This window comes from Colias philodice, chromosome 29, assembly GCF_061535455.1.
Source record: "Colias philodice isolate Cphi_HAF_F1 chromosome 29, ilColPhil1 Martin Lab GWU primary, whole genome shotgun sequence".
Classification (NCBI taxonomy): Eukaryota; Metazoa; Arthropoda; class Insecta; order Lepidoptera; family Pieridae; genus Colias; species Colias philodice.
In genome coordinates this window covers 7,617,854-7,642,595 of record NC_143114.1, presented here as the reverse complement: position 1 = coordinate 7,642,595, position 24,742 = coordinate 7,617,854, and the positions used below count along the sequence as shown (strand labels likewise).

The following is a 24,742-nucleotide window of genomic DNA, read 5'->3' as shown; positions in this document are numbered from 1 at the left end:
CTACCTTTCTCTTCTTAGTCTTCCGTGGCGCGCAGCACTGCGCCTTGCCGCACGCTCCGGGTCCGACTCCGGATCCCGACCCAGATACTCCGGATCCGAATCCCGATGTAGATGTTCCGGATGCTCCGGATCTAACGGGTCCGACACATCGCGCGCCGCGTACCGCTCGCCGGGAACGACACGAGCCTTCCGTTATGAACTCGCGAGTCGCTTCCTGGAAACCACAATATCACATTTAAGTGGTCTTTTTACAACGCTCCTATTTCAATCTTTAATAGGCTGCCTTATTATTTAACAGCAATTTCTGCCAGGCAACCTGGTAGGAAAGGAAAGATTCGCATATAGGCCATAATTATTGGGAAACCATGCGAATAAAGCTGCAAATAGTTTTATTAAAAAAATCATAAAATAAATAATAAGTTACGCATTAGGCCGGTGACTGTAACATCCACTGTTTAAATAAATAAAATCATAACAATTTCAATCCACAATAACATAGACCCAAATAATGTTTTTCTAATTATAATAATTAACACTTTAATTTACTTTCATTCTTAACTACATGTTGGAAAATAGGCAAAATTATTAGTTTCACTTGTATGTTTCAGACTCAATTTCCTCCTTATAATATTAGCATAGAAAAATCTATACTAATATTATAAAACTAAAAAGTTTGTTTGTTTGAACACGATAATCTCGAACTACTTGTCCGATTTGAAAAATTCTTTCGGTGTTAGATAGCCCATTTATCGAGGAAGGCTACAGGCTATATATCATCACGCACGAACATTCATTGGTCTTAACCAACAGGAGCGGAGCAATGCGGGTGAAACCGCGGGGAACAGCTAGTATGTTATATGTAGTACCTTTCTACAAGCAGTCTGTGGTGGTGAAGCTGCCGGAGCTCGCTCGGGGGCCGCGGCGGGAGCAGCTGAAGAATATTAAATAAATAAATAAATATTTCAGGACAACTTTCACACACTGCACGATCTGATCCCATACTAAGCTTTCGCTTGTGTTATGGAAACCAGATGGCTGATAAACACACACATATAATTTTAAATAAATACTTAAATAGATAATTAACACCCAGATACAGAGCAAACATCTATGTTTCTCACACAAATATATGCCCCGGGTGGTAATCAAACCCACGACCTCTGGCTTGGAAGGCAGGGCCACTACCATCAAGCCAACGGTCAGTCTAGAAATATATTCAAATAATATAAAAATGCTATATGTACTCATTAATTTTTTGGTTATGTTAGCAGTCTGCAGAACACAGGCTTACCGACACTTTTTATTTGATTAATTATGTGATTGTTTTTTTTTTTGTTGATTTACTTTTTAAAACGCTTTTAGTAACTTAAACTAATATTAAACCGTATCGTATGCTTAACAGATGAAAAGTGCTAAATAGTATTACCTACAGGATTATTATTTAAATCTACCATTACATTTAAATTTTAATAATATTAGTATAGTATTCGTGATAAAAACAGTATTTACTAACCGGGTGAAGCTTGTACATTGCTGATGGCCTGCTTCCGAGCTGGTAACTTATTCTGCGTGATCACAGGAGCGCCTCCTGCAATTAAATGAAATTCTCTTATATAAGACTAGCTGTTGCCCGCGACTTCGTCCGCGATTCGGTCGTTTTTCGTCATTCGTCGTTTAAAAAAAATACATGACACTTTATTTTTGAATGTTCTTAATTGTCTCTTATAAAATTTAACTACATTAAAATTGAATACTCTGATAAGAAAATCTTAAAATCATCGAAAATCATAGACATCGAATATCTGAGGAAAACATGAATGAATGTGATTTAAATTCTACATTTCGTAGTAATTAAAATAATAATCTAAATTAAATGTAGATTAACAGTTTGAGCGCACCATTATAGAATATGTACCTAAGTAATAAATTACGTTAGTTTAGATAGTAACTTTACTAAAAACACGATGACTTTCTTTCGCGCTCGGTACCACAAACTAAACATGTTTGTGGTACGTGGCCCGCGTCACTTTACCCCCCACGAGTTCCCCTCCGTTGCTATGCGAAAATACATTCGTCGCCCTACTGTAGGAAAAATTGTAATACTGTGGCCTGGGCGTTATAACACGCTCAGGGAATTCCTGAGTGCTGATAGACTTCCGTCTATCGGCATTTATACCAATTTTATATTAATATCACCATCTTGAGGAAAAGCTTCTAATGTCGATTTAAAACGCATATATACGGATTAACCTGATGAATTAACATGTTCTAAAATTGTGAAATGAGTTCAGTTTTAAATTCGAGAAATATTGATTTCTTGTATTCGATTATTCGTCGTAGTCGAATACAAAATAATATATTTAAAGAAACTTAGGTTGGCCTTCAGGCAAAAGGGATCCTATCAAATGATAAACTTGACCTTGTATCTTTAAAGTAAAAATGAAAGGAGCATCTGATAATTGTTGAGCACCAAAGGATCATTTAAAACGCAATACCATAAGAGCTAATATTGTCTAAGAACTGTTTAGATTGCACATGTTCCTCTAAAACTTAAAAGTAGTGATTTCAAAGGTTCCGGCGTATCTTCAAACGAAAGCCGACTCCTTACTCCACTTTAAAGCATTACAAAAAGAACATACTACGTTAATATCGCCTATACAGAAGATGATCTGTAATCAATTGTGAGGTTATAAGCAAACCCACTTTTATATTATGTTGTCGGACCACACCACCGAATTTGTAGATTGATCTTCTATGTTTACCTCTAAGTCATTAAGACTATGTCGAAATCTGTCTGCAGTAAGACGGGCCTCTCGCTATTCGTCCGTTTAAAGAGACCAATAGTTTCAATTCTTAATCTTTCATTAAACAAACTTATTAATCGTTCTTGTCTCAAATAATGGTAATATTCGCGTCCCTACTCTAGTCATTGCTTATGCTCATGTTCATCTTCGAGAGATCGAATAATATTATGGTGCATCCTATTATTTGTCAAACGGTCTTCATATTGAGTAAAAGTTTCAGAATTCTCGAGATAAAATATGACGATCGTGATCAGCTGTGAGACGTAATTCCCTCTCAGTGAAGGTTTCGGTCTCACGGGATAGTACAATATGCCATTTGCGATCAGCTGTGAGACGTTATATATACCCTCTCAGTGAAGGTTTCGGTCTCACAGGATAGTACATGCCGTTCGCGGTCAGCTGTGAGCCGCAATTCTCGTTGTGAAGCGGTTTCAGGTTCGGCATAACACATGTTGTTTTCGGTCAATAGTAAGCCTCTTATCTCTAACGATCCTTGAGAACTCTTATTTCTCATTTTCTTAACTTTGCTCGAATTTCGATATATAAAGATTTTTTAGGTGGCACTGATGCGGGTGAATAAAAATTAAGTTAAAACGGACTAAGAGTGTTATAATCTCAATCATCATCATCAATACATATAATAAAATTGTGGAAAAGTGATGTCTGTACAATTAAAATATGTAGAAAAAAATTAGCAGGTGTTATTATTATCGAGAAATCGAGAGAAACCATTTTTTTCTCTTAAAAGCTCCCCCGCTCGCACTTCCCGAACTCCGATTGACCGTAATTTATTTTTCCTTACATTTTTATCATATCCTTTTCTAATGGGTTTCATCCTACTGCGATTTTTTTTTGTTTCAAAAATTATCTACCCTGGTGTATAGGTAAATTTTCCACATAAAATGTCCTTTAAATTATGTCGTATTATATTTTTAACCCCCGACGCAAAAAGACTGGTGTTATGTGTTTGACCGCTATGTATTTCTGTGTGTGTATGTGTGTCTGTCTATGGCACCGTAGCTGGCTAACAGGTAAACCGAATTAGATGCGGTTTTTTTTGTTAGGCAGAATATTTTCCGACGCTGGTTCTTAGATAAAGTGTATCAAAATTGGTTCATCCACTTATTATACCTACATAGGGGTAAAAGTGGGAATGAAAAAAATGAAAGTTATAATTTATTTTTAAAGATCGTCGGGAAGTTTATGAAATTATTTATTCCTTTTTCTATACACTTTTCTTCGTCTCAACGGTTTAGTTACGTGCTCTCTCTCTCTTCAGCCTTTAGTTACGTGCGTGAGACAGGAAAGATCTAATTTGGATTTGTTTCTGGATTTGATAAAAACTGAGTATCGATTAAGCTGATCAGTGGCTACTGGCTACACCATAGATTATTAAAAACATCCGTTTAAGAAAGGAAGGAAATAGAATTTGCTCCTCTCCCCCCCCCCCTGGTTCCTAAGAAATAATATGACATAATTTAAAAGAAATTTTACGTAGAATTAGTTATAGTTAGGCATTTCTTTTTTGATTTTCGATATTATATACTAATCATAATTTTTAATTACAATAATATGTAGTAACTATTTGGTATAGGTTAGGCATTTCATTTCTTGATTTTCTTTAATAAGTTGGTACGTAAGTTTTTTAGCTCAGTTTAGTAAGAAATTTTAATAACAATTCTTTTAATTATTTATGGTAGTACAACAGTACAGTATGGTTGTACGTATTTACTCAATAATTGTATGTTATGTAGTAATTCAGCATGGGCGTAGCCACGGTGGGGCTGGGTGGGGCGCTTACCCGGGCTTTGATCTGGTAGGTACTAATTGTGAAGGGGAGTGGGCGTGGGCGTGGGATTAGGACTGAACGTGGCATATGGCGTGGGAGTGCGAGTGGGCGCGGGAGTGGGAGCATGAAAATAAAAATGATTTTTTATTGTTGCCCCACCCTGAGCCCATGGTCATAGGTCCCATAGTCACTATTCCACGCGAACGAAGTCGCGGGGACAGCTAGTAGACAAATATAATCAGAAAGCTTTGAACTCCTAAGCTCAACCATAAAAGATAGACATTTATGATGTCGGGAGATATTTTTTATATAATATGGAGAACATTTCTTTCATACTTGATTTCTGTGTAGCTTTAACCATTAAGATACACGCATTAAGAACGCACACGCGACGAAAGCTTAAAAATGGAGTTGCTGCTCTGCTCACGAATATGAAAAATAATTGTACCAAGTTTCGTTTAAATCCGTCGAGTAGTTTTTGTTTCTATAACGGTTATACAGACAGACAGACGGACAAACATTTTTGACGTCGATGTCGATCTCTAATCACCTCGTGATAGTTATTTAGGAAATATATTTCATGTGCAGAATTGACCTCTACAGATTTAATATAAGTAGGTATACATATATTTAGATTCCAATTTCCATGTAACGTTAAATTCGACTATACAATAACTAACAGACAACGCAGGTTACTCTCGTTTCCGTAAGTTGAGGCGGCTACATATTCGGTCCTAATAACATGACTTTTTGTGAACGAAACGACAGCGCGGTTTAATTCGATGGCAACACCATCAGAAAAAAGGAAATATTTTTAACTTTGAAAAAATATTATGATTTACACTATTAATACTATTTTAACATTAACACAAAATATAAGACTGTGAGTGTGTAAAAATAAATCCAGCTAGTTTCACATCACACTTATGTTTATAATTAGGTATACGACATGAAAATATATTAATTACCAAGCAATAATCATACAGATAAATACTGAACAAAAGTATTAACAGTCAAAGTATATTTTTACTAACAACATGTAAATGATGAAGGAATAATAATTATCAACGAACTAACCTTTTTGTATTAGAGTCCCGCATCGTGATCGAATTATTAAAACACGAAGATTTTTAAAAATGTAACCAATGAACACAATCAATATTAGATTAACTGTAATGGTGTCTAGTTTGACTTAAAATAATATACATCTACCCTCACTTTTAAAAATGTAGTATATTCACACGAATTATATAAGCGCACCTTATAGGGAAGGGAAGATTTATTATGGGTTAAAGAGTTAAATAAATAAATAACATAATTATATTTAAATTATTAATTTTTAACATTGTGTTCAGTAGTGATAACATGTAAATTGATTTGATTTTTACGAAATCTCATAGATGGCGCTGAATCAAATTTGTCTTTATAGTACTAAGATTCATTAAACAGTTTCTCTGCCCAAATTACGTAAATGACGTAGTTTTTATAGTGTAAAGCTAGATAATAGCATGGCTTACTCAAAAACAACATTTAAACATGAGTCTTTAGATTGTACGCTGTCGTAGTACACGGAATACGTAAGAAAAGTAAAGGTTCACAGCTCCTCCCCCGGAGGTGATAGCATGATAATATGTTTAAAAAAACCTCACACGACCTGTTAGTAATATTCATGCAAAATTTGAAGTCAATCTATGCAGTACTTTTCGAGATTAGCTCGGACAAACATACAGACAAACAGACAAACAGACAAACAGACAAACAGACAAACAGACAAACAGACAAAAATTCTAAAAACTATATTTTTGGCTTCTATATCGATTATAGATCATGGATTATGTATTCTTTTAAAAAAATATTCAATGTACAGTTTTGACTTTCCTACGATTTTATTATATGTATAGATGAAGTACAAGTTGAAACCAATAAGAAGGGTGATCTAATTTAGACATGCTGAAAGACCGAACATGCTCGTTGAGTTGAAATATTGCTCGCAACGCGTCGTGGTCACAGTAAAAGACGCACGAATTTCGAACACGAAATGGCTCTTGTAAAAATGGACTTCGAGCGTAACATTTGTACATTTGTGTGTGAATGCGTGTATGTATGTATGCGTTGGAGAACGAAAGAGATAAAACGGATAGCAGTTTGGCCGGATAACGGATACCGAATATTCGGCTATCCATGAAGCTGGATAGCTGGACATTTGTAAAATCACATTTGCCAGTTTTCTAGTTATCTGGTATTCAGCTGCATACCTACATTTCATTCTCTCTCTGTGTATGTGTGTGTGTGTGTATATCTGTTAGTCTGCACGTGTGTACACTCACCGAGCGAGGTAAGCAGCTCGCACTGCGCGCCGGCGGTGCCGGGCCGGCAGCGGCACGTGTAGTCCGAGCTCGAGCCCTCCTCGCGCGCGCACCGCCCGCCGCGGCGGCACGGGTTCGGCACACACGGGTCCTGCGACACGATAAAATAACAAAATGTGTGCGTGTACTAGTGTACACACGAAAGAAGTGAAACTTCTTTATGACCTTATATTTCAAAAAATAATTTACTATATGCAACTTTACAGAAATACGTCGAATCACGCGTGGTAGGGATAAGAAAAAGATGGCGCGTAACGGAAAAATGTCACGCGTAACGAAAAAATGTTACATTAAATTTTTTTCCAACCCCGATAAAGAAGTTTTACTTCAATACATATTTTCAGGATAATTTCTCACACACGGCACGATCCCATACTAAGCTTTCATTATTTAGATAGATAGATTAAATAGATAAAACATTTATTCATATAACACAACAACTTATAATTTTGCGTTATTGCAGCGCATCAGGGATGTTTGCAGAAGCTCGTATAGACTGTTTTTACGCTACAACACGAAAGAGATGCACATCCCTGTGCGCCGTGTGCGGGACAGCCCCAATGTAATCATGCGCTGTATAGCGAGTCGACTCGACTGCTGGTATGTAAACCACTGCTGCAAACTGTCTGCTTCCTTGATAGCTATGTAGCGGTGGAGTGCATTTCTAGCAGTCATAATAAATTATTGTATTCATACTAACATAATTTTTAAGTTATTAATTGTTACTAACAAAATGAGTCCTGGTTACTTGAATAAATAAATGAATTATTATTATTATTAATAAAACACAAAACACAAAAAGCAATTAAACAATACAGAAAACACACACAGAAATAATAAAAGTGTAACAGTTAAACCGTTAATGTGCACGGTTTTCTACGAACAGGCCTTGGCTCAGCATAAAATGTCAGAGTTAAAAAATCCAAAATGTACTAGCTATGCCCCGCTTTTGCGGTTGGATATTTCTCGTTTTATTTCTAAAAATTTATTATGACCATTTTACTCATTAGGTTAAGTACTTTCGATATCAGTTTAAAGTTTTTTGATATCTGTAATAGTTACGGAATAATCGCCTGTGCACACTTAACGATTACACCCTGTATATAGCGTGTGACTCACAGGTCGGTGCGCGCCGTCCTCCTGCGGCGCGTCGTGGTGCGGCGTTGCCGGCCCGTCGCCCGCACACCCCGCCCCCGTGCGCACCAGCCGCGCCGCGTTCACGAAGTCCACGCGCTTGTGGTTTATCCACGCCTCTTTTAGACACCCTGTGTGTATAATTTGAACTATTAGTAATTCATTTAGACACCCTGTGTGTATAATTTGAACTATTAGTAATTCATTTAGACACCCTGTGTGTTTAATTGAACTATTAGTAATTTATTTAGACACCCTGTGTGTATAAATGAACTATTAGTAATTCATTTAGACACCCTGTGTGTTTAATTGAACTATTAGTAATTTATTTAGACACCCTGTGTGTATAAATGAACTATTAGTAATTCATTTAGACACCCTGTGTGTATAATTCAACTATTAGTAATTTATTTAGACACCCTGTGTGTATAATTGAACTATTAGTAATTTGTTTAGACACCCTGTGTGTATAAATGAACTATTAGTAATTCATTTAGACACCCTGTGTGTATAATTCAACTATTAGTAATTTATTTAGACACCCTGTGTGTATAATTGAACTATTAGTAATTTGTTTAGACACCCTGTGTGTATAAATGAACTATTAGTAATTCATTTAGACACCCTGTGTGTTTAATTGAACTATTAGTAATTTATTTAGACACCCTGTGTGTATAAATGAACTATTAGTAATTCATTTAGACACCCTGTGTGTATAATTCAACTATTAGTAATTTATTTAGACACCCTGTGTGTATAATTGAACTATTAGTAATTTGTTTAGACACCCTGTGTGTATAAATGAACTATTAGTAATTCATTTAGACACCCTGTGTGTATAATTCAACTATTAGTAATTTATTTAGACACCCTGTGTGTATAATTGAACTATTAGTAATTTGTTTAGACACCCTGTGTGTATAAATGAACTATTAGTAATTCATTTAGACACCCTGTGTGTTTAATTGAACTATTAGTAATTTATTTAGACACCCTGTGTGTATAAATGAACTATTAGTAATTCATTTAGACACCCTGTGTGTATAATTCAACTATTAGTAATTTATTTAGACACCCTGTGTGTATAATTGAACTATTAGTAATTTGTTTAGACACCCTGTGTGTATAAATGAACTATTAGTAATTCATTTAGACACCCTGTGTGTATAATTGAACTATTAGTAATTTGTTTAGACACCCTGTGTGTATAAATGAACTATTAGTAATTCATTTAGACACCCTGTGTGTATAATTGAACTATTAGTAATTTATTTAGACACCCTGTGTGTATAATTCAACTATTAGTAATTTATTTAGACACCCTATGTGTATAATTGAACTATTACTAATTCATTTAGACACCCTGTGTATACAGTTGAATTAGCGCTGGTAATACAACAAAAATGTAGTCTGTACTGGTTAAATTTAGACTCCCTGTATATGCAGTTGAATTATTAGTAGTTCATTTAGACACCCTTTATATGCAATTGATATAATATGTTATAACTGTAAAAATCAAATCAAATCAAAAATATTTATTTGATCGTATATGGTAATTAAATAAATAAAAAAAAATAAAAATCATTTATTGATCAATTTGTGGGTTAGGTACGAACATGTAACATTTGGACCCCAAACTAGGACAGCCTGTATTTTGGGGTCCACAAATTTAAAGGTGTAATACAATATTTATTCTCACATGTACTGCCATTTTAAATGGCGTGCAATTTTTTTTTAATTAAAACATTCAATTAGTTAATACAATCAAATTATTAAATACATTAATAAATAATTACAAAAATTACAATTAAATTAAATTTAGATTCATACATTAATGTCACGATCATTTAAATATTCCTTAACACTATAATACTTTTTAACTTAAATTAATTGTTAACTTTTAATGTCAATTCTTTAATATTTATTGGCAAGTGATTATAAATATGATGGTCATTTTTTCTTTTTAGGTTTCTGTATAGTGCAAGGCGGTATATACAGTTGAATTACTGGTAGTTCATTTAGACACCCTGTATATGCAGTTGAATTGTTAGGAGTTACTAGGGTTGACACGAGGCAAAAATGAAAATATATAAAAATACAATTTAAAGGGTTAAGTTGTAGTTTTCTTATGACAAAATAATTTAGATCAATTTTAACAAGACATTTTTTTTAGAAATTGTAACACCTATTGCACAATTTATATACTTAAACTACCCAGTATGTACTTTTGTCAATAAATAGTAAAACAAATAAATACCCTTAAAACTGGTAATGTTCCTGAGATGCCACTTGGCGAACGCGTCCCGCGCCACGTCTCGCGGCACTCCGCCCACGTACAGCGGCCGCTCCAGGCGCAGGTACTCCTTGCTGCCTGCACACACAAGCGTTACAATACTTTGTTGTTAATGTATAGGAAACCATTATTTTTCTTTTATGTGTAATATTAAATTATCGATTAATAATTTAGTTTAGTTTATTTTATTGTCAAACTCTTAAATAATTCAAAGGTAGGTTATGCTAGTTAATCTATACTAATATTATAAAGAGGAAAGGTTTGTATGTATGTATGTATGGTTTTCACGCATAAACTACTGGACCGATTTTGATGAAATTTGGCACAGATAATCTTTAGACCCTGAGAAATAACATAGGCTATTGCGAAATATGTACCACGGGCGAAGCCGGGGCGGACCACTAGTATAATATATAGTTACCTTCATTGATAATAGAGCGTGCGGGTCCATCGTCGACTCTGAGCGTAAAGTTCTTGTTGACGGCGAGCAACTCCGCCTTGTGGTACTCGCCATCAGACACCATCTCGAAACTACCGAGTTATTTATATTAAAATGTTAAAAAAGGAAGAAAAATGAAAAAAAGAGCGTATGAGCTTGTTTGGCAAGATTTAAAGATACCAAAATCGTTTTTTGAAAAATTGAAAAAATTGAAGTGAAACTTCTTTATAGAGGTTGGAAAAAAATTTAGTGTAACATTTTTTCGTTACGCGTGACATTTTCCGTTACGCGCCATCTTTTTCTTATCCCTACCACGCGTGATTCGACGTATTTCTGTACAGTTGCATATAGTAAATTATTTTTTGAAAAATAAGGTCATAAAGAAGTTTCACTTCTTACGTGTGTACACTAGTACACGCACACATTTTTTTTTTAACTTTTTTTGTGTCGAAGCTTGTTTATACATACATAAATGTTATAATGTACCTGTACATAGTAGAAGTGGGATGGTTGCCGACATCGTAGCTGATCCGAATGCGTCCGTTGAACAGTTCCACCGCGAGGTGCTCGCTCGCGCCGAAGTACATCAACACACCGTGCTGCTGCTTCGTGCTGAACACTGCAATGTATTTTACTTTTATAGCATTCGATTGCTTAATAAATATAAAGTTTTAGAGAATAGACACAAATGAGTTTTTATTTCAAGCCGCTATCTTCAACTCAAGTTCGTCACATACCATAGTGTCATGACAAGTATTAGAATTTAGAACTAAGCACATATTACGTATTTGAGTGCCATTTTTTAGCAAACTTAGAAGAACATAGGGAACTTTAAAATTTCTCTTTTTATTTTGTAAAATTAAAATGTAATATTGACATGATTTTAAAAGTGCAACTATGGAGTTACTTGCCGGTACTTCACCATTTAAAATACTGCTTTCCGAATCGGTGGTAAATGCTAAAACTGTGATGATAATTCAAAAGTGCTTTTAGAAAAAGTCTAACTGATTAAAAAAATGTTTGAGTTTGAGTTTTTTTATAATAATTCATTGTTCAATTATAATTGTTGTATGTACCTGTTATTAACAGCCAATTTAGAATAAGATTTTATGTACGATTTCTATATTATGTTACAAATTGAGCTACTGTTCGTCTTTAAATAAATGAATAAATAAATAATCTCACCCAGTGTGACGTTGGCCTGCGGGCTGGTGCGCAGCGGCTCGAGCTCCACCAGCGAGTCGTTGTGGCTGAAGCTGAGCGACGTGAGGTACTCGCACAGACGACCTGCCATGAATAAATAAATAAATATAAATTTATAAAGAATAGAAAAAATTCAATCACGAGGCGGGACTCGAACCTGCATCCTTTCACGCCAATCCGAGGCAGATAGCCGAAGCGGAAGCCAACCGTGTATAGTAACCATCATAATCTCTATATCACTAGTCACTAGATAGTATAAAACAAGGTCGCTTTTTCTGTGCCTATGTCCCTTTGTATGCTTAAATCTTTTAAACTACGCAACTGATTTTGATCAGTTTTTTTTAAATAGATAGACTGATTCAAGAGGACGGTTTAAGTATATAATGCATTAGGTTTTAGATAAAACGGGTGGACCGATTCGATAATTTTCAATAATCAATTTTATAAATTTATATCGATAATTTTCGATAAATTCGAATATAAAAAATAAATTCCGAACTTTAGCAGTAACTCTGTATAATATTATATTATTTTATTGCAATGCAAATCAGATCATCAAATCATTTTCCTTCTGAAAACAATCTATTTTATGTATTTTGTAACATAGGCTTAAGTAACAAAAAAAAAACAATTCATGTTCGCAATATATAGTATTTTTATTTATATTTTTTAACACTTAAATAATCAATATTTAATAATAATAAATGAATTACCTGAATATCCGGGGGCACACTTGCACAGGTAGTCGTTAGCGGGCGCCATCAGCGGTCGCTCCATCATAATGTCATCCTGGAAACCAACCACTGCGCACGTTATACTATTGTCTTCATTTATTAACTGATTAAACTGTTATTTTTAATTTGTCATTGCTAAAATATAGAGTTATGGAAATAGTTTTGAACTTGTTTTGACAAAGGAATAACTAATAATACGATTGGATAACAATTATTGTTTATATAAGTTTTCTGAGTTGGTTCATGAATAATCAAAACTGGTTTTTTTTCTATTCATTGTAAAAGCGTAGTGAAAACTGTGTAATAGTGTAAAAAGGACCAATATCTTACAGCGATATCTTAAATTGCCTCCATGGTGTAGCAATATTTGACGTTATGCTCTATGTCTCGTGCCCCACGCTGTGTACTGTACCCGGTGCCGCTGTCCTTGCCTATACCTGCCTATACCTTATGCTAATGCTATGCCGATGTACCCTGTGCCAATGAACCCTGTGCCGATGTACCCTGTGCCAATGTACCCTGTGCCGATGTACCCAGTGCTGATGTACCCTATGCTGATGTACCCTGTGACGATGTACCCTGACGATGTACCCGATGTACTCTATGCCGTTGTACTCTATGCCGATGTACTCTATGCCGTTGTACTCTATGCCGATGTACTCTATGTCGATGTACTCTATGTCGATGTACTATATGCCGATGTACTCTATGTCGATGTACTCTATGCCGATGTACCCTGTGCCAATGAACCCTGTGCTGATATACCCTGTGCCGATGTACTCTATGCCGATGTACTCTATGTCGATGTACTCTATGCCGATGTACTCTATGCCGATGTACCCTGTGCCAATGTACCCTGTGTCGATGTACCCTGTGTCGATGTACTCTATGCCGTTGTACTCTATACAGATGTATCCTGTGCAAATGTACCCTGTACCGATGTACTCTATGCCAATGTACTCTATGCCGTTGTCCTCTATGCCGATGTCCTCTATGAAGATGTATCCTGTGCCGATGTACCCTGTACCGATGTATCCTGTGCCGATGTACCCTGTACCAATGTACCCTGTGCCCCTTGCCCCGTACCTGCAGCGCGAGCGCGGGCAGGTAGCACACGCCGTGCACGCAGTCGTGGTGCGCGCAGGGCGAGGTGCCGAGCGCGGCGTGCGGCGCCGCCTCGCAGTAGCGCCCCGCGTAGCCCGCGGCGCACGTGCAGCGGTACTCGTCCAGACCGTCCACGCATGTCGCGCCGTTCTGGACACCGGTATACACGTTATTACCGAGAAAACACTTATTTCAAGAACATAATTAAAATGAACATGACAAATGAAAAACGAAAAAAAAACTACATATAAGAATTTTACGGTAGAATAAATGTAGAATTTGTAGGTACAACCATATATATAAAATAATACGTATACAAAGCTACTAGTTCCCGCCCGCAGCTTCACCCACGTATAAAAAAAGAAGTTTTAAACTTATTCCAAACAAAAATCTATATTATGTACAAACAAAAACAAAAACCAGATAATTTTCGTACATTAAATATTTTTTTAAAAGAACAATGAACAGATCCCAAAATATATTATTTATTATACAGGGTGTCCCACTATTGGTATACTAAGCGCGAAGGAACTTGTAGTTTTGCATACACTGATCCCGTAAAAAATACATAAACAACAAAATTACGTTAAAAAATTTTTGATAATTTTTTCCTGAAAATCCATGTTTTCTTCTCTAGCTTCGCGCAGCCGGCATATACCGCTTCTCTAATGTGAGCATTTTGTCTATGAAAACATAATCTTAAACGATAGCTCACGTGCTTGTGGCAAAAATGGGCGGGTTGCTTGTTATGGGTGTACACATAGAGTTTTAAGATTTCATCTATTTGAAAAAAAAAAATGCGTCTGGAATTTTTTAAGTATTTTTTACGTACTCAGCGTATGCAAAACTATAACCTCCTTTGAGCTTAGTATACCAACAGTGGGACACCCTGTATATATATAAAATAGTTATTTCAAAAAAACCATGGACCAATATAATATATCAAGAGGACTTACAATCGCCATAGTAAACAACGTAACTCGTTTCTCAGTTCCCAATTTAGTCGATAGATGTCACTCGCAGTAGCATTTGGCATTTTTTATAATTGAATGGCATCGTTTAACAACTAGATGTCGCTACTAAAAAAATCAATGTGCCAAATAGTATCTTGACGTAAAATATAATACGAAAAAAACGTAAACTATAACGTCGACACCTCGCTCTGAATCGCGCAAGCGAAATGTTTTCGCTACAGAGAATATATACAACTTTCCGACATCAATCATCGGGGCTTTAACGGCCGGCCGGTCGAGTAGACTGGTCCCTCCCTTTTTCGATTGAGGAATTCCATCTTCCTACCTCCACATTATTTGTTTTAGTTTTAAAGATTTAATAAGCGTAAAATAATACTTTCTTCATTTTTGTATTTTGAGTAAACGAAACACTAATAACGGTTAGTTTGACCAGAGGTGGCTCGTGACAAAATTGTACGGGTGTTCAATTGAACTAAAACAAAGAAAATAACAGTAGGTAGCGTAGTAAATTCATTACAAAAAAAAATGCGCACCACATTATAAATGTCTATTTAAACACTAAAAATTATAAAGTACAGGCTATTTCAAAACGAATTCAATGATTATCAAATAATAATACGAAAATCCCCAAATTTGCATTCGCGAGCGTATTCTTAATCTTAATGTTTGTTTATAATATAGGAGTGGCAACGTCGCGCGCAATTGCTGCTGTCATGCGATGCGGCAACATCGCGTGAGAGCGGCGCTCCAAAAATGGCTATTTTTCCATAGAATTAATCTTTTATTTCGCGCAGGACTGTGGCAAAATTTCTCTTTCTCTCATATTGGATTCCGTATTTAGGCATTTGATATTCGTATTGGAGTTTATACGATAAAATTTAAATTAAAGATATATTAATTGTTAAATGAATGAGCACAACTTTATTATAATTATTTATGGGGAGTTCACTGCACCAGCGCTCCTTAGGTTGAACCGCCTCTTTTTTCACTTCGTTCATCGCTGTTCGAGAGTTCCTTCGTGACCACCATGGACCAATATGGCCACAGGCATGCCACAGAGCAAGTAATATAAGTATTACCGGCCGTTACTGAGCGCGAGCCCAGTATTACGATAATGTATATTGTACTACTTTGGCGCGAGTTCATTTGGAAGCCGTATTTAGATTAATTTTAAATAATTCGTTGTAAAAAAAATACACATTTGTTTACTAAAATTTTATAGTAATATTCTTAAATATTATACACTTACTTATGTAGACACAAACAAAATAAAAAAAACCACGCATTTTAAAACAAAAATTACGCGGAACTATTTCGAAAAAATTAATAAGTCTTATTCATTTTTTCGTACTTCTGAAATCAATATTCCGCCTATAATCAGATTCTGGGGCATTAATTCAAAAACATCCGAGTTTTTAAAACAACGCCCTCTAGATGTAATAATTGAAATGAATGATTGAAATTTAATAATTGAAAATTGATAGTTTGCTGTTTCCTTAGTTCTAAAATTGGTCACTAGTGGCGCTTTTAAAACTGCAAATTAAATAATAAGCTCAAATCAGAGCGCCATCTAGTAATAGTCTGAAATTTAGGGCTACGATCTCTAGTATGACGATTGTCAGTCCACTTGATATATATTGGTCCATGAAAAAATTTAAAAATCTAGTCATTTTATACAATATAGAATCGTTCCGTTAGGATGAAAAGAAACACAAACGAAAAACAACAAAAAATCTTTTTATGTACGCTTGTCCGAATTTAACTTCAAACTAGCAAAATAAAATTACCTGACACATGTGATTGATACAGTCGTCCACATTGACAGTGCAGTTCTGCCCCGAGTAGCCCCGCGGGCAGGAACACGTGTAGTGGCTGGTGTGGTCGACGCACGTGCCGCCGTTCGCGCACGGGTTGAACTCCGCGGTGCAGAATGGGATCTTCTTTTCGCAGAACTCGCCTGCAAAATTTTTCAATTTGATATTAATTAGTTTTTTAAAGTATTTAAAAGCATTATTGAGGTTCAGACACATAAAACCGAAAGAATATATTCTTTATTTGATTGTATTGGCTGGATAATGGGTGGCCATCTATTCTTTAAAAATTTATAATATTTTTTTTCAAACTCATCATTCCTTCGCGCCATCTTCGGACATGTCCTTTATTTTATGGTCGTCTGGAAGGGATTGCATTTTAGCAATAATGCCGATTGTTGTACATTTACCTTGTTTTTGTTTTCATTACATTATTTATGAAAATCCTGTTTTTTGTATTGTAGTGTCATAGATTTCGTGGCGAATACTTGAACTTAAAAGTTATAATTATAAGTGTGTGTATGTATGATGTCTCAATAAATCAATAAGATTTTGAAAGGAATATATTGCATAGGGTACACACACGTACCCATAAAACCTGGGGCACACTTTTACATGTAGTTCCCGAGTCATACCTTTCCTATTGCTAATATTTTTTTAAATTTTATCCCGTACCAAGTGCTACTACAGGTAAAGTAGAGTACACACGTACCCATGAACCCTGGGGCACACTTGCACGTGTAACTCTCGAGATGGTCGACACACGTGGCGTTGTTCTGGCAGCGATGCGACACGCAGTCGTCGATGTTCGCCTCGCAGCGCACGCCCGTGTAGCCCGCGAGGCACGCGCAACTGGAACGGGAATTTAATTATGTTAATTTTATATTAATACTGTAACTAAGCAGAGCGTGTGTGGCGAGTACACGTGTCAGAAGTCAAATTTATTTGGCATGACGTGACGGTGTTGCCATGACGTGACCTAAAATTTAACGCGGAGGCGCGTTCACGTCAAAAAGTTAATTTTAAAATTAATTTATAATTTGAATTTTGGGTGGTAGATGAGGGTAGATATGTATGTCAAGTTTGTTTTAAATATCGTTTTTTTATTATTATTGTGTGCTGCAGCTGCTAGCTCGTTGCCTTAGCAACCATTCTTAAAAAGCACTTACTGAAACCGTCCCTCTTCTAGTAGTTGGCACGTCCCAAAGGCGCACGGACTCCCATAACACGCGTCTATCTGATGTTGACACGTGTCACCATGGTAACCGCGCGCACACGAGCACTGGAAGCCGCCGCCCGCAGTCGGCGCGCACGAGCCGCCGTTAGCGCATGGGTTGCGGTAGCATTTGTTGCATTTGGACACTATGTCCGCGGGCGGGTCGCCTGGAAATATGGTAATAGAATTATAATCTAGCTACTTAATAATAGCGTTTACAAAATTGACATTTTTCATGTAGAATCAAGTGCCTAAAACTTTTGCCCAAGAATATGCCACAGCATATTCTTGGGCAAAATATCAAAATCGTCACCTTACTCCATGACATGACGCAACTCTGAATTTTTACTTTCGACGCACCTAAAGAAAATTCATTAAAAAAAAACAATTACACGTAATATTCTTGCGCTACACATAGAGTAGGTGACTGACCATTGCAGGCGAAGGCAGCGGGGTGCGTGCTGAGCAGCAGCTTGTCGCGCATGCGGGCGGGCGCGGCGCAGCGCGCGATGCCCGGCTCCACGAACTCGCCGCGCTGCACCCAGCCCGCCAGCCAGCGCAGCGCGCAGTCGCAGTACAGCGGGTTGGAGCCCAGCGCGCTGCACACACCACAACAATCGTTAAATACTAGCTTTTTAGAAAAACCTGTATAGTTCCCATTCCCGTGGGATATCCGGGATAAAACCTATCATATGTGTTAATCCAAGTTACCCTCTATATGTGTGCTTAATTTCATTGTAATCGGTTCAGTAGTATTTGCGTGAAAGAGTAACTGGTGTGTGTTGGCGTGAGTGGGCGTGAGTTGGCGTGAGTGAGCTTAAATTAGCGTGAGTGATCCTGAGTCAGCGTGAGTGAGCCTGAGTGAGCGCGAGTGATCCTGAGTCAGCGTGAGTAAGCCTGAGTGAGCGTGAGTTAGCGTGAGTGAGCGTGAGTTAGTGTGAGTTAGCCTGAGTTAGCGTGAGTGAGCGTGAGTGATCCTAAGTTAGCCTGAGTGAGCGTGAGTTAGCCTGAGTGAGCGTGAGTTAGCGTGAGTTAGCGTGAGTTAGCCTGATTTAGCGTGAGTGAGCGTAAGTTAGCGTGAGTGAGCGTGAGTGAGAGTGAGTTAGCGTGAGTGAGCGTGAGTTAGCCTGAATCAACTGTTTGGCTGGTTGGCTGGTTAAAGTAAATGCAATTTTGTCTGATGATAAGACATTATTAAACAAACTTTGACATGATCATGAAAGTGAAATCAACAAACAATTTTTCTAGTAGATGCTGTAGATGTAATCATTTCATTTGACTTATAATTTTTTGACGTGACAACGTCTTATAATTCAATAGAGCCGGCTGCACGCGCGAAAGAACATGACTCATGCGGCGTTACCTCACTCTGAGGCGTTCCATGTAAGCTTGAAGTGCAAGCGAGAGTGCGGATCGAGCGACCAAGAATCACAATCGGACGTTGTCACGTTCAACTATCATCAGTAAACCGACTTTACAGACAACCAATTTTTTTCAGATCGTTCAAATCTGATGAATTCTCAACGCGCACATGTCATCAATGCGTAGCGCAGAGCACAGATTTCAACCAAACTCGACCATCTTAAAGCAACCAACGGACCAACCAATGAACGGACGCATCTCGTAGGCGTCCCCTAAGAAAGGATTTTAGAAAATTCATCCCCTAAAGGAGTAAAATAGGAGATAGAAGTTTGTATGAAACTTTTTATTCCTTGGATGTATTTGCATGAAATTTAGCACACATATAGAGGGTAACTTGGATTAACACATAGGATAGTTTTTATCCCGGAAATTCCACGGGAACGGGAACTATGCGGGTTTTCCTTTGCAAACGCGGGCGAAGCCGCGGGCGGAAATCTAGTCGGCTATATGTCAGTGAAAGTCGCGTCAAAATCGGCCCAGAGATTATAGTCAGGGATACATCGCCCATTTTTGCAAGTGATTACTATCAAGCTAATTTTTCGTGAGTAGCTTTATTTTGATGAGATGCCCAATAATTTCATGTATGAAACTCTCGATTGTGGTAGCTACCAGAGGAAACAAGGATAAAATATTTTGATTTGATGGTTCTCAAATATTAATTACTAACTGAATGTTTTTTTTTGTTCAATCTCAAGATAATTATCTAAATTAGTCGAAAAAATATTTGTCCTAAAAAATCTATGGTTTGATCAAAGAGTCCCCCTTTCCAATGTATATCGATAACGAAGTCATCATAAATGATTACTAACAAGCAGATTTTTTTATTTTTACTTATTTAATACTTTTATATAATTCAACAGACATATTGTCCTACAAATTGCGTAATAAATATTTGAGAACCGTTAAATCAAAAATTTTTATCCTTGTAACCTCTGTAAGCTACCACAATCGAGAGTTTCGTACATGAAATTATTGGGCATCTCATCAAAATAAAGCTACTCACGAAAAATTAGCTTGATAGTAATCACTTGCAAAAATGGGCGATGTATCCCGGACTATTAACCGGAAAGTCAAAAATTAAAAAATAATATATTTTGATATATGTAAAAAGCGAATATTTTAAAACTACAAACAGACACTCCAATTTTATTATTGGTAAAGACAACATAAATAAATGTGCCGCACAGTAGGAAAAATGATGCAGTACGTGTGTACTGCATCATTTTTCCATTCGATTCCATCGATAGTTGTGTATCTGTGTAGATACACAACTATCGCAAATTGTTACGTGTAACGAATTTTCATATATTTTTTTATATAATTTTCCTTGAAGCAAAATAAATAAAATCACTTATTGCACGACTCATAATGCGAAGCATGAAATTGTGCTATACGATTGTACAATTTGTTTTGCTTTGGTTTTCGCACTACATATTTAATTAATTAGGTACACGATTGGTAATCCACGTTATATCCAAAAATCTTCACATAATTTAATTTATAATTTAATGGAAATTAAAACTATCACTGGTAAAAATTGATTTATCAAAATAAAACCGGAATATAGAAATAGAAAAAAGAAAATTCCCGACAATCAACACTTTTTTACAGTTCAAATTCAAAATAATTTATTAAGATTTTACGTTTGCGTAAAACTTAACTAATTTAATTGTATTTTTGAAGTGAAACTTTGGTGAAACTGAAGGTTGGAAAAAAATTTAGTGTAACATTTTTTCGTTACGCGTGACATTTTTCCGTTACGCGCCATCTTTGATTCGACGTACTTCTGTAAAGTTGCATATTACAGTAAATTATTTTTTGAAAAATAAGGTCATAAGGAAGTTTCACTTCTTACTTGTGTACACTAGTACACGCACACATTTTTTATTAGCTTCAGATTTACTTACACATGAGATATCGACTCCAAGTCCCGGAACACGCCATCAGCCAGCATCGATATGTTGTTCCCGTGGAGAGAGAGCACTCGTAACTGTGTCAGACCCTTTAGGGCGTCTCGCTGAAAACAAATATAGTTTTATAAGCATGTTTAATTGTTAATTTGTTGTATAATCGTATACAGAGTATATATTTTACTAAGGGCTGACTTTTCAATCCTTGGTTAAACTTATTCGTCGAATAATGTATAAAACTACCATTTTAAAAACGTATTCTAATTATTGCCCGTATTTGACAGTTTACGTGACATTTTAATACTATCGTGTAATACCTTATTGGACGGATAAGCAAGCCAAGCATTGAAAAATCGGCCCTAAAACAAATATTCTGCTGCTTTACGTTTAAATAAAAAAAGGCGAAATAAATTTCTTATTTTCAAATGCTTTTACTGTAAAAATTGCATCCGTTTATCTTAAAATGGTTTTCCTATTACTGTATAATATACATATAGAACTACTTTCTTGATAAATTAAGTGAAACCTTTTATAATCCACATAGAGCACGTTTGGGTAGAGCATTATGGGTTCGCATATTATACGATGCTAAAACGAAGAAATTTCATATTGAAACAAATTACATTCCAAATGATCCTACTAATATTTTTTTGGTTGGCTTGATTGGTAGTGGCCCTGGCTTCCAAGCCAGAGGTCGTGGGTTCGATTCCCACCCGGGGCAAATATTTGTGTGATGAACATAGATGTTTGCTGTGTCTGGGTGTTTATTATCTATATAAGTATTTATTTAAAATTATATATTATGTATGTTTATCAGCCATCTGGTTTCCATAACACAAGCGAAAGCTTAGTATGGGATCAGATCGTGCCGTGTGCGAAAATTGTCCTGAAATATTTATTTATTTATTTTACTTCTATTCATTATTATGATAACCGTCGTATATTCAAAATTTCCGCGCTATCAATAAGCAGGCTCCTTCCAAACGAATAAATTTCTTTTATTTTTGTTATACCTAATTGTTTCGTTGTTATAATCGTTATAATAATATTACCTGCACGCATCTCAGTCTATTATAACTGACTATCAGCGTGGACAGCTTGCTGAGACCCTCAAAGGTGTTGTTAGAGAGGACACTGATCTTGTTATTGGAGAGATCGAGTCGAGTCAACTGGGTCAGGTGGTTGATCTGCTCTGGGGATATGCTGGTTATCTCGTTCGATTCTAGGTACCTGAAAGTGATATATAATTTGCTAGTAAAATAAATACATCAGGCAAATAATAAGTGTAATATATTTAGTGGTAAATAATAAGTTTAAATACATAGGATTTGTAACATGAACTGCTGCAGAGCGTGCTTTTCCTCAACAATAAACTGTTTTTATTATGGTAGATAACTAGATAGGGTTGCGCTTGACCACAATCTCGCCTGATGGGAAGCTAAGATGTGGCCTAAGATGGTACGCGCTTCCCTAGTAGGTACCGGTTCACTCTTCGCTTGTTTCTTTATTCTTTATAACATTTCTAGTAAAAATATAAATTAGGAAGTGGTTCGTATATAATTCCTGTTACAATTTACGTCTAAACCATTGTACCAGATATTTTGATGAAATTTGTAACGAGTAACGACATAGGAGCTATAACGAGCTATGGAGAGAGCAATGCTCGGAATTTCTCTGCGCGACAAGATCCGCAATACGGAAATTCGCAGACGGACGAAGGTAACTGACATTGCTCTCAGAATCTCCAAACTAAAATGGCAGTGGGCAGGCCACATAGCCCGCAGGACCGATGCTCGTTGGGGAATACAGGTCCTTGAATGGCGACCAAGAACCGGACGGCGCACTGTTGGACGCCCTCCCACTAGATGGTCGGATGATATAGTTAAGACAGCTGGGCGCAGATGGTTAAGCAAAGCCAAAGATCGGCAACTGTGGCACAGTATGGGGGAGGCCTACGTCCAACAGTGGACTTATCCGGGCTGAATGGATGGATGGATGGATGAACGACATAGGATTAGAACCTTTGTAATGGACCATTAATGGACACAATAAAGTTGGTAAAGAAAACTATATTCGTTGCAATTGAAATAATCGATGAAAAATAACAACGTACCTATGTTACCTCATAACAAGCACACACATGAGCGAAACACGTTTAAAAATTACAAAAATCCAATATCTTCAAGCAATTTTTGAAGTGAAAACTTCTTTAGCGGCGTTGGGTATAAAATCTTAAACTCGCGTCAGGACACGTGGCCTGATCGAAAAAGCGTAACACGGATTTTTTTTTAGCCCTTATATTCCATGCGTAAGACGGATACTATTCCAAAATATCAAACATGCTGAACGTTAATAAACAAGTTTTCACTTCTCCCGGCACTCCCGGAGTGCAACCCGTCTTTTTTTTTTAATTTTAGCTATAAGACATTACACCAATAATAATGTTAGACACTCACAGCTCAGTAGTATAAGGCGGTATCCGTTCGGGCAGCGCGTGGAGTCCCGCGCGCGCACAGCGCACCACGCTGCCCGCGCACGAGCAGCGCGCCGGGCAGTAGTCCGCCGGCAGGCAGCCTGTGTCCTCCGCTACAATAATAATGTTAGACACTCACAGCTCAGTAGTATAAGGCGGTATCCGTTCGGGCAGCGCGTGGAGTCCCGCGCGCGCACAGCGCACCACGCTGCCCGCGCACGAGCAGCGCGCCGGGCAGTAGTCCGCCGGCAGGCAGCCTGTGTCCTCCGCTACAATAATAATGTTAGACACTCACAGCTCAGTAGTATAAGGCGGTATCCGTTCGGGCAGCGCGTGGAGTCCCGCGCGCGCACAGCGCACCACGCTGCCCGCGCACGAGCAGCGCGCCGGGCAGTAGTCCGCCGGCAGGCAGCCTGTGTCCTCCGCTACAATAATAATGTTAGACACTCACAGCTCAGTAGTATAAGGCGGTATCCGTTCGGGCAGCGCGTGGAGTCCCGCGCGCGCACAGCGCACCACGCTGCCCGCGCACGAGCAGCGCGCCGGGCAGTAGTCCGCCGGCAGGCAGCCTGTGTCCTCCGCTACAATAATAATGTTAGACACTCACAGCTCAGTAGTATAAGGCGGTATCCGTTCGGGCAGCGCGTGGAGTCCCGCGCGCGCACAGCGCACCACGCTGCCCGCGCACGAGCAGCGCGCCGGGCAGTAGTCCGCCGGCAGGCAGCCTGTGTCCTCCGCTACAATAATAATGTTAGACACTCACAGCTCAGTAGTATAAGGCGGTATCCGTTCGGGCAGCGCGTGGAGTCCCGCGCGCGCACAGCGCACCACGCTGCCCGCGCACGAGCAGCGCGCCGGGCAGTAGTCCGCCGGCAGGCAGCCTGTGTCCTCCGCTACAATAATAATGTTAGACACTCACAGCTCAGTAGTATAAGGCGGTATCCGTTCGGGCAGCGCGTGGAGTCCCGCGCGCGCACAGCGCACCACGCTGCCCGCGCACGAGCAGCGCGCCGGGCAGTAGTCCGCCGGCAGGCAGCCTGTGTCCTCCGCTACAATAATAATGTTAGACA

General features: G+C 37.7%; 1 protein-coding gene across 1 annotated transcript in view; it reads right to left on the bottom strand.

The window, feature by feature from the left end:
- Positions 1-24,742, bottom strand: part of sli (slit guidance ligand) — a 159,231-nt gene that overhangs the window by 3,009 nt on the left and 131,480 nt on the right. The window contains exons 21-37 of the mRNA XM_089712697.1: positions 22,252-22,429; positions 21,197-21,306; positions 18,300-18,466; positions 17,821-18,034; positions 17,364-17,503; positions 16,628-16,797; positions 13,849-14,016; positions 12,742-12,817; positions 12,011-12,112; positions 11,312-11,444; positions 10,808-10,917; positions 10,351-10,464; positions 8,079-8,224; positions 6,921-7,050; positions 1,514-1,588; positions 867-931; positions 5-214 (exon numbers count right to left, since the gene is read on the bottom strand). Of these exons, the coding sequence (XP_089568823.1) occupies positions 5-214; positions 867-931; positions 1,514-1,588; positions 6,921-7,050; positions 8,079-8,224; positions 10,351-10,464; positions 10,808-10,917; positions 11,312-11,444; positions 12,011-12,112; positions 12,742-12,817; positions 13,849-14,016; positions 16,628-16,797; positions 17,364-17,503; positions 17,821-18,034; positions 18,300-18,466; positions 21,197-21,306; positions 22,252-22,429 (2,308 nt within the window). The remainder of the gene's footprint in view (positions 1-4; positions 215-866; positions 932-1,513; positions 1,589-6,920; positions 7,051-8,078; positions 8,225-10,350; positions 10,465-10,807; positions 10,918-11,311; positions 11,445-12,010; positions 12,113-12,741; positions 12,818-13,848; positions 14,017-16,627; positions 16,798-17,363; positions 17,504-17,820; positions 18,035-18,299; positions 18,467-21,196; positions 21,307-22,251; positions 22,430-24,742) is intronic.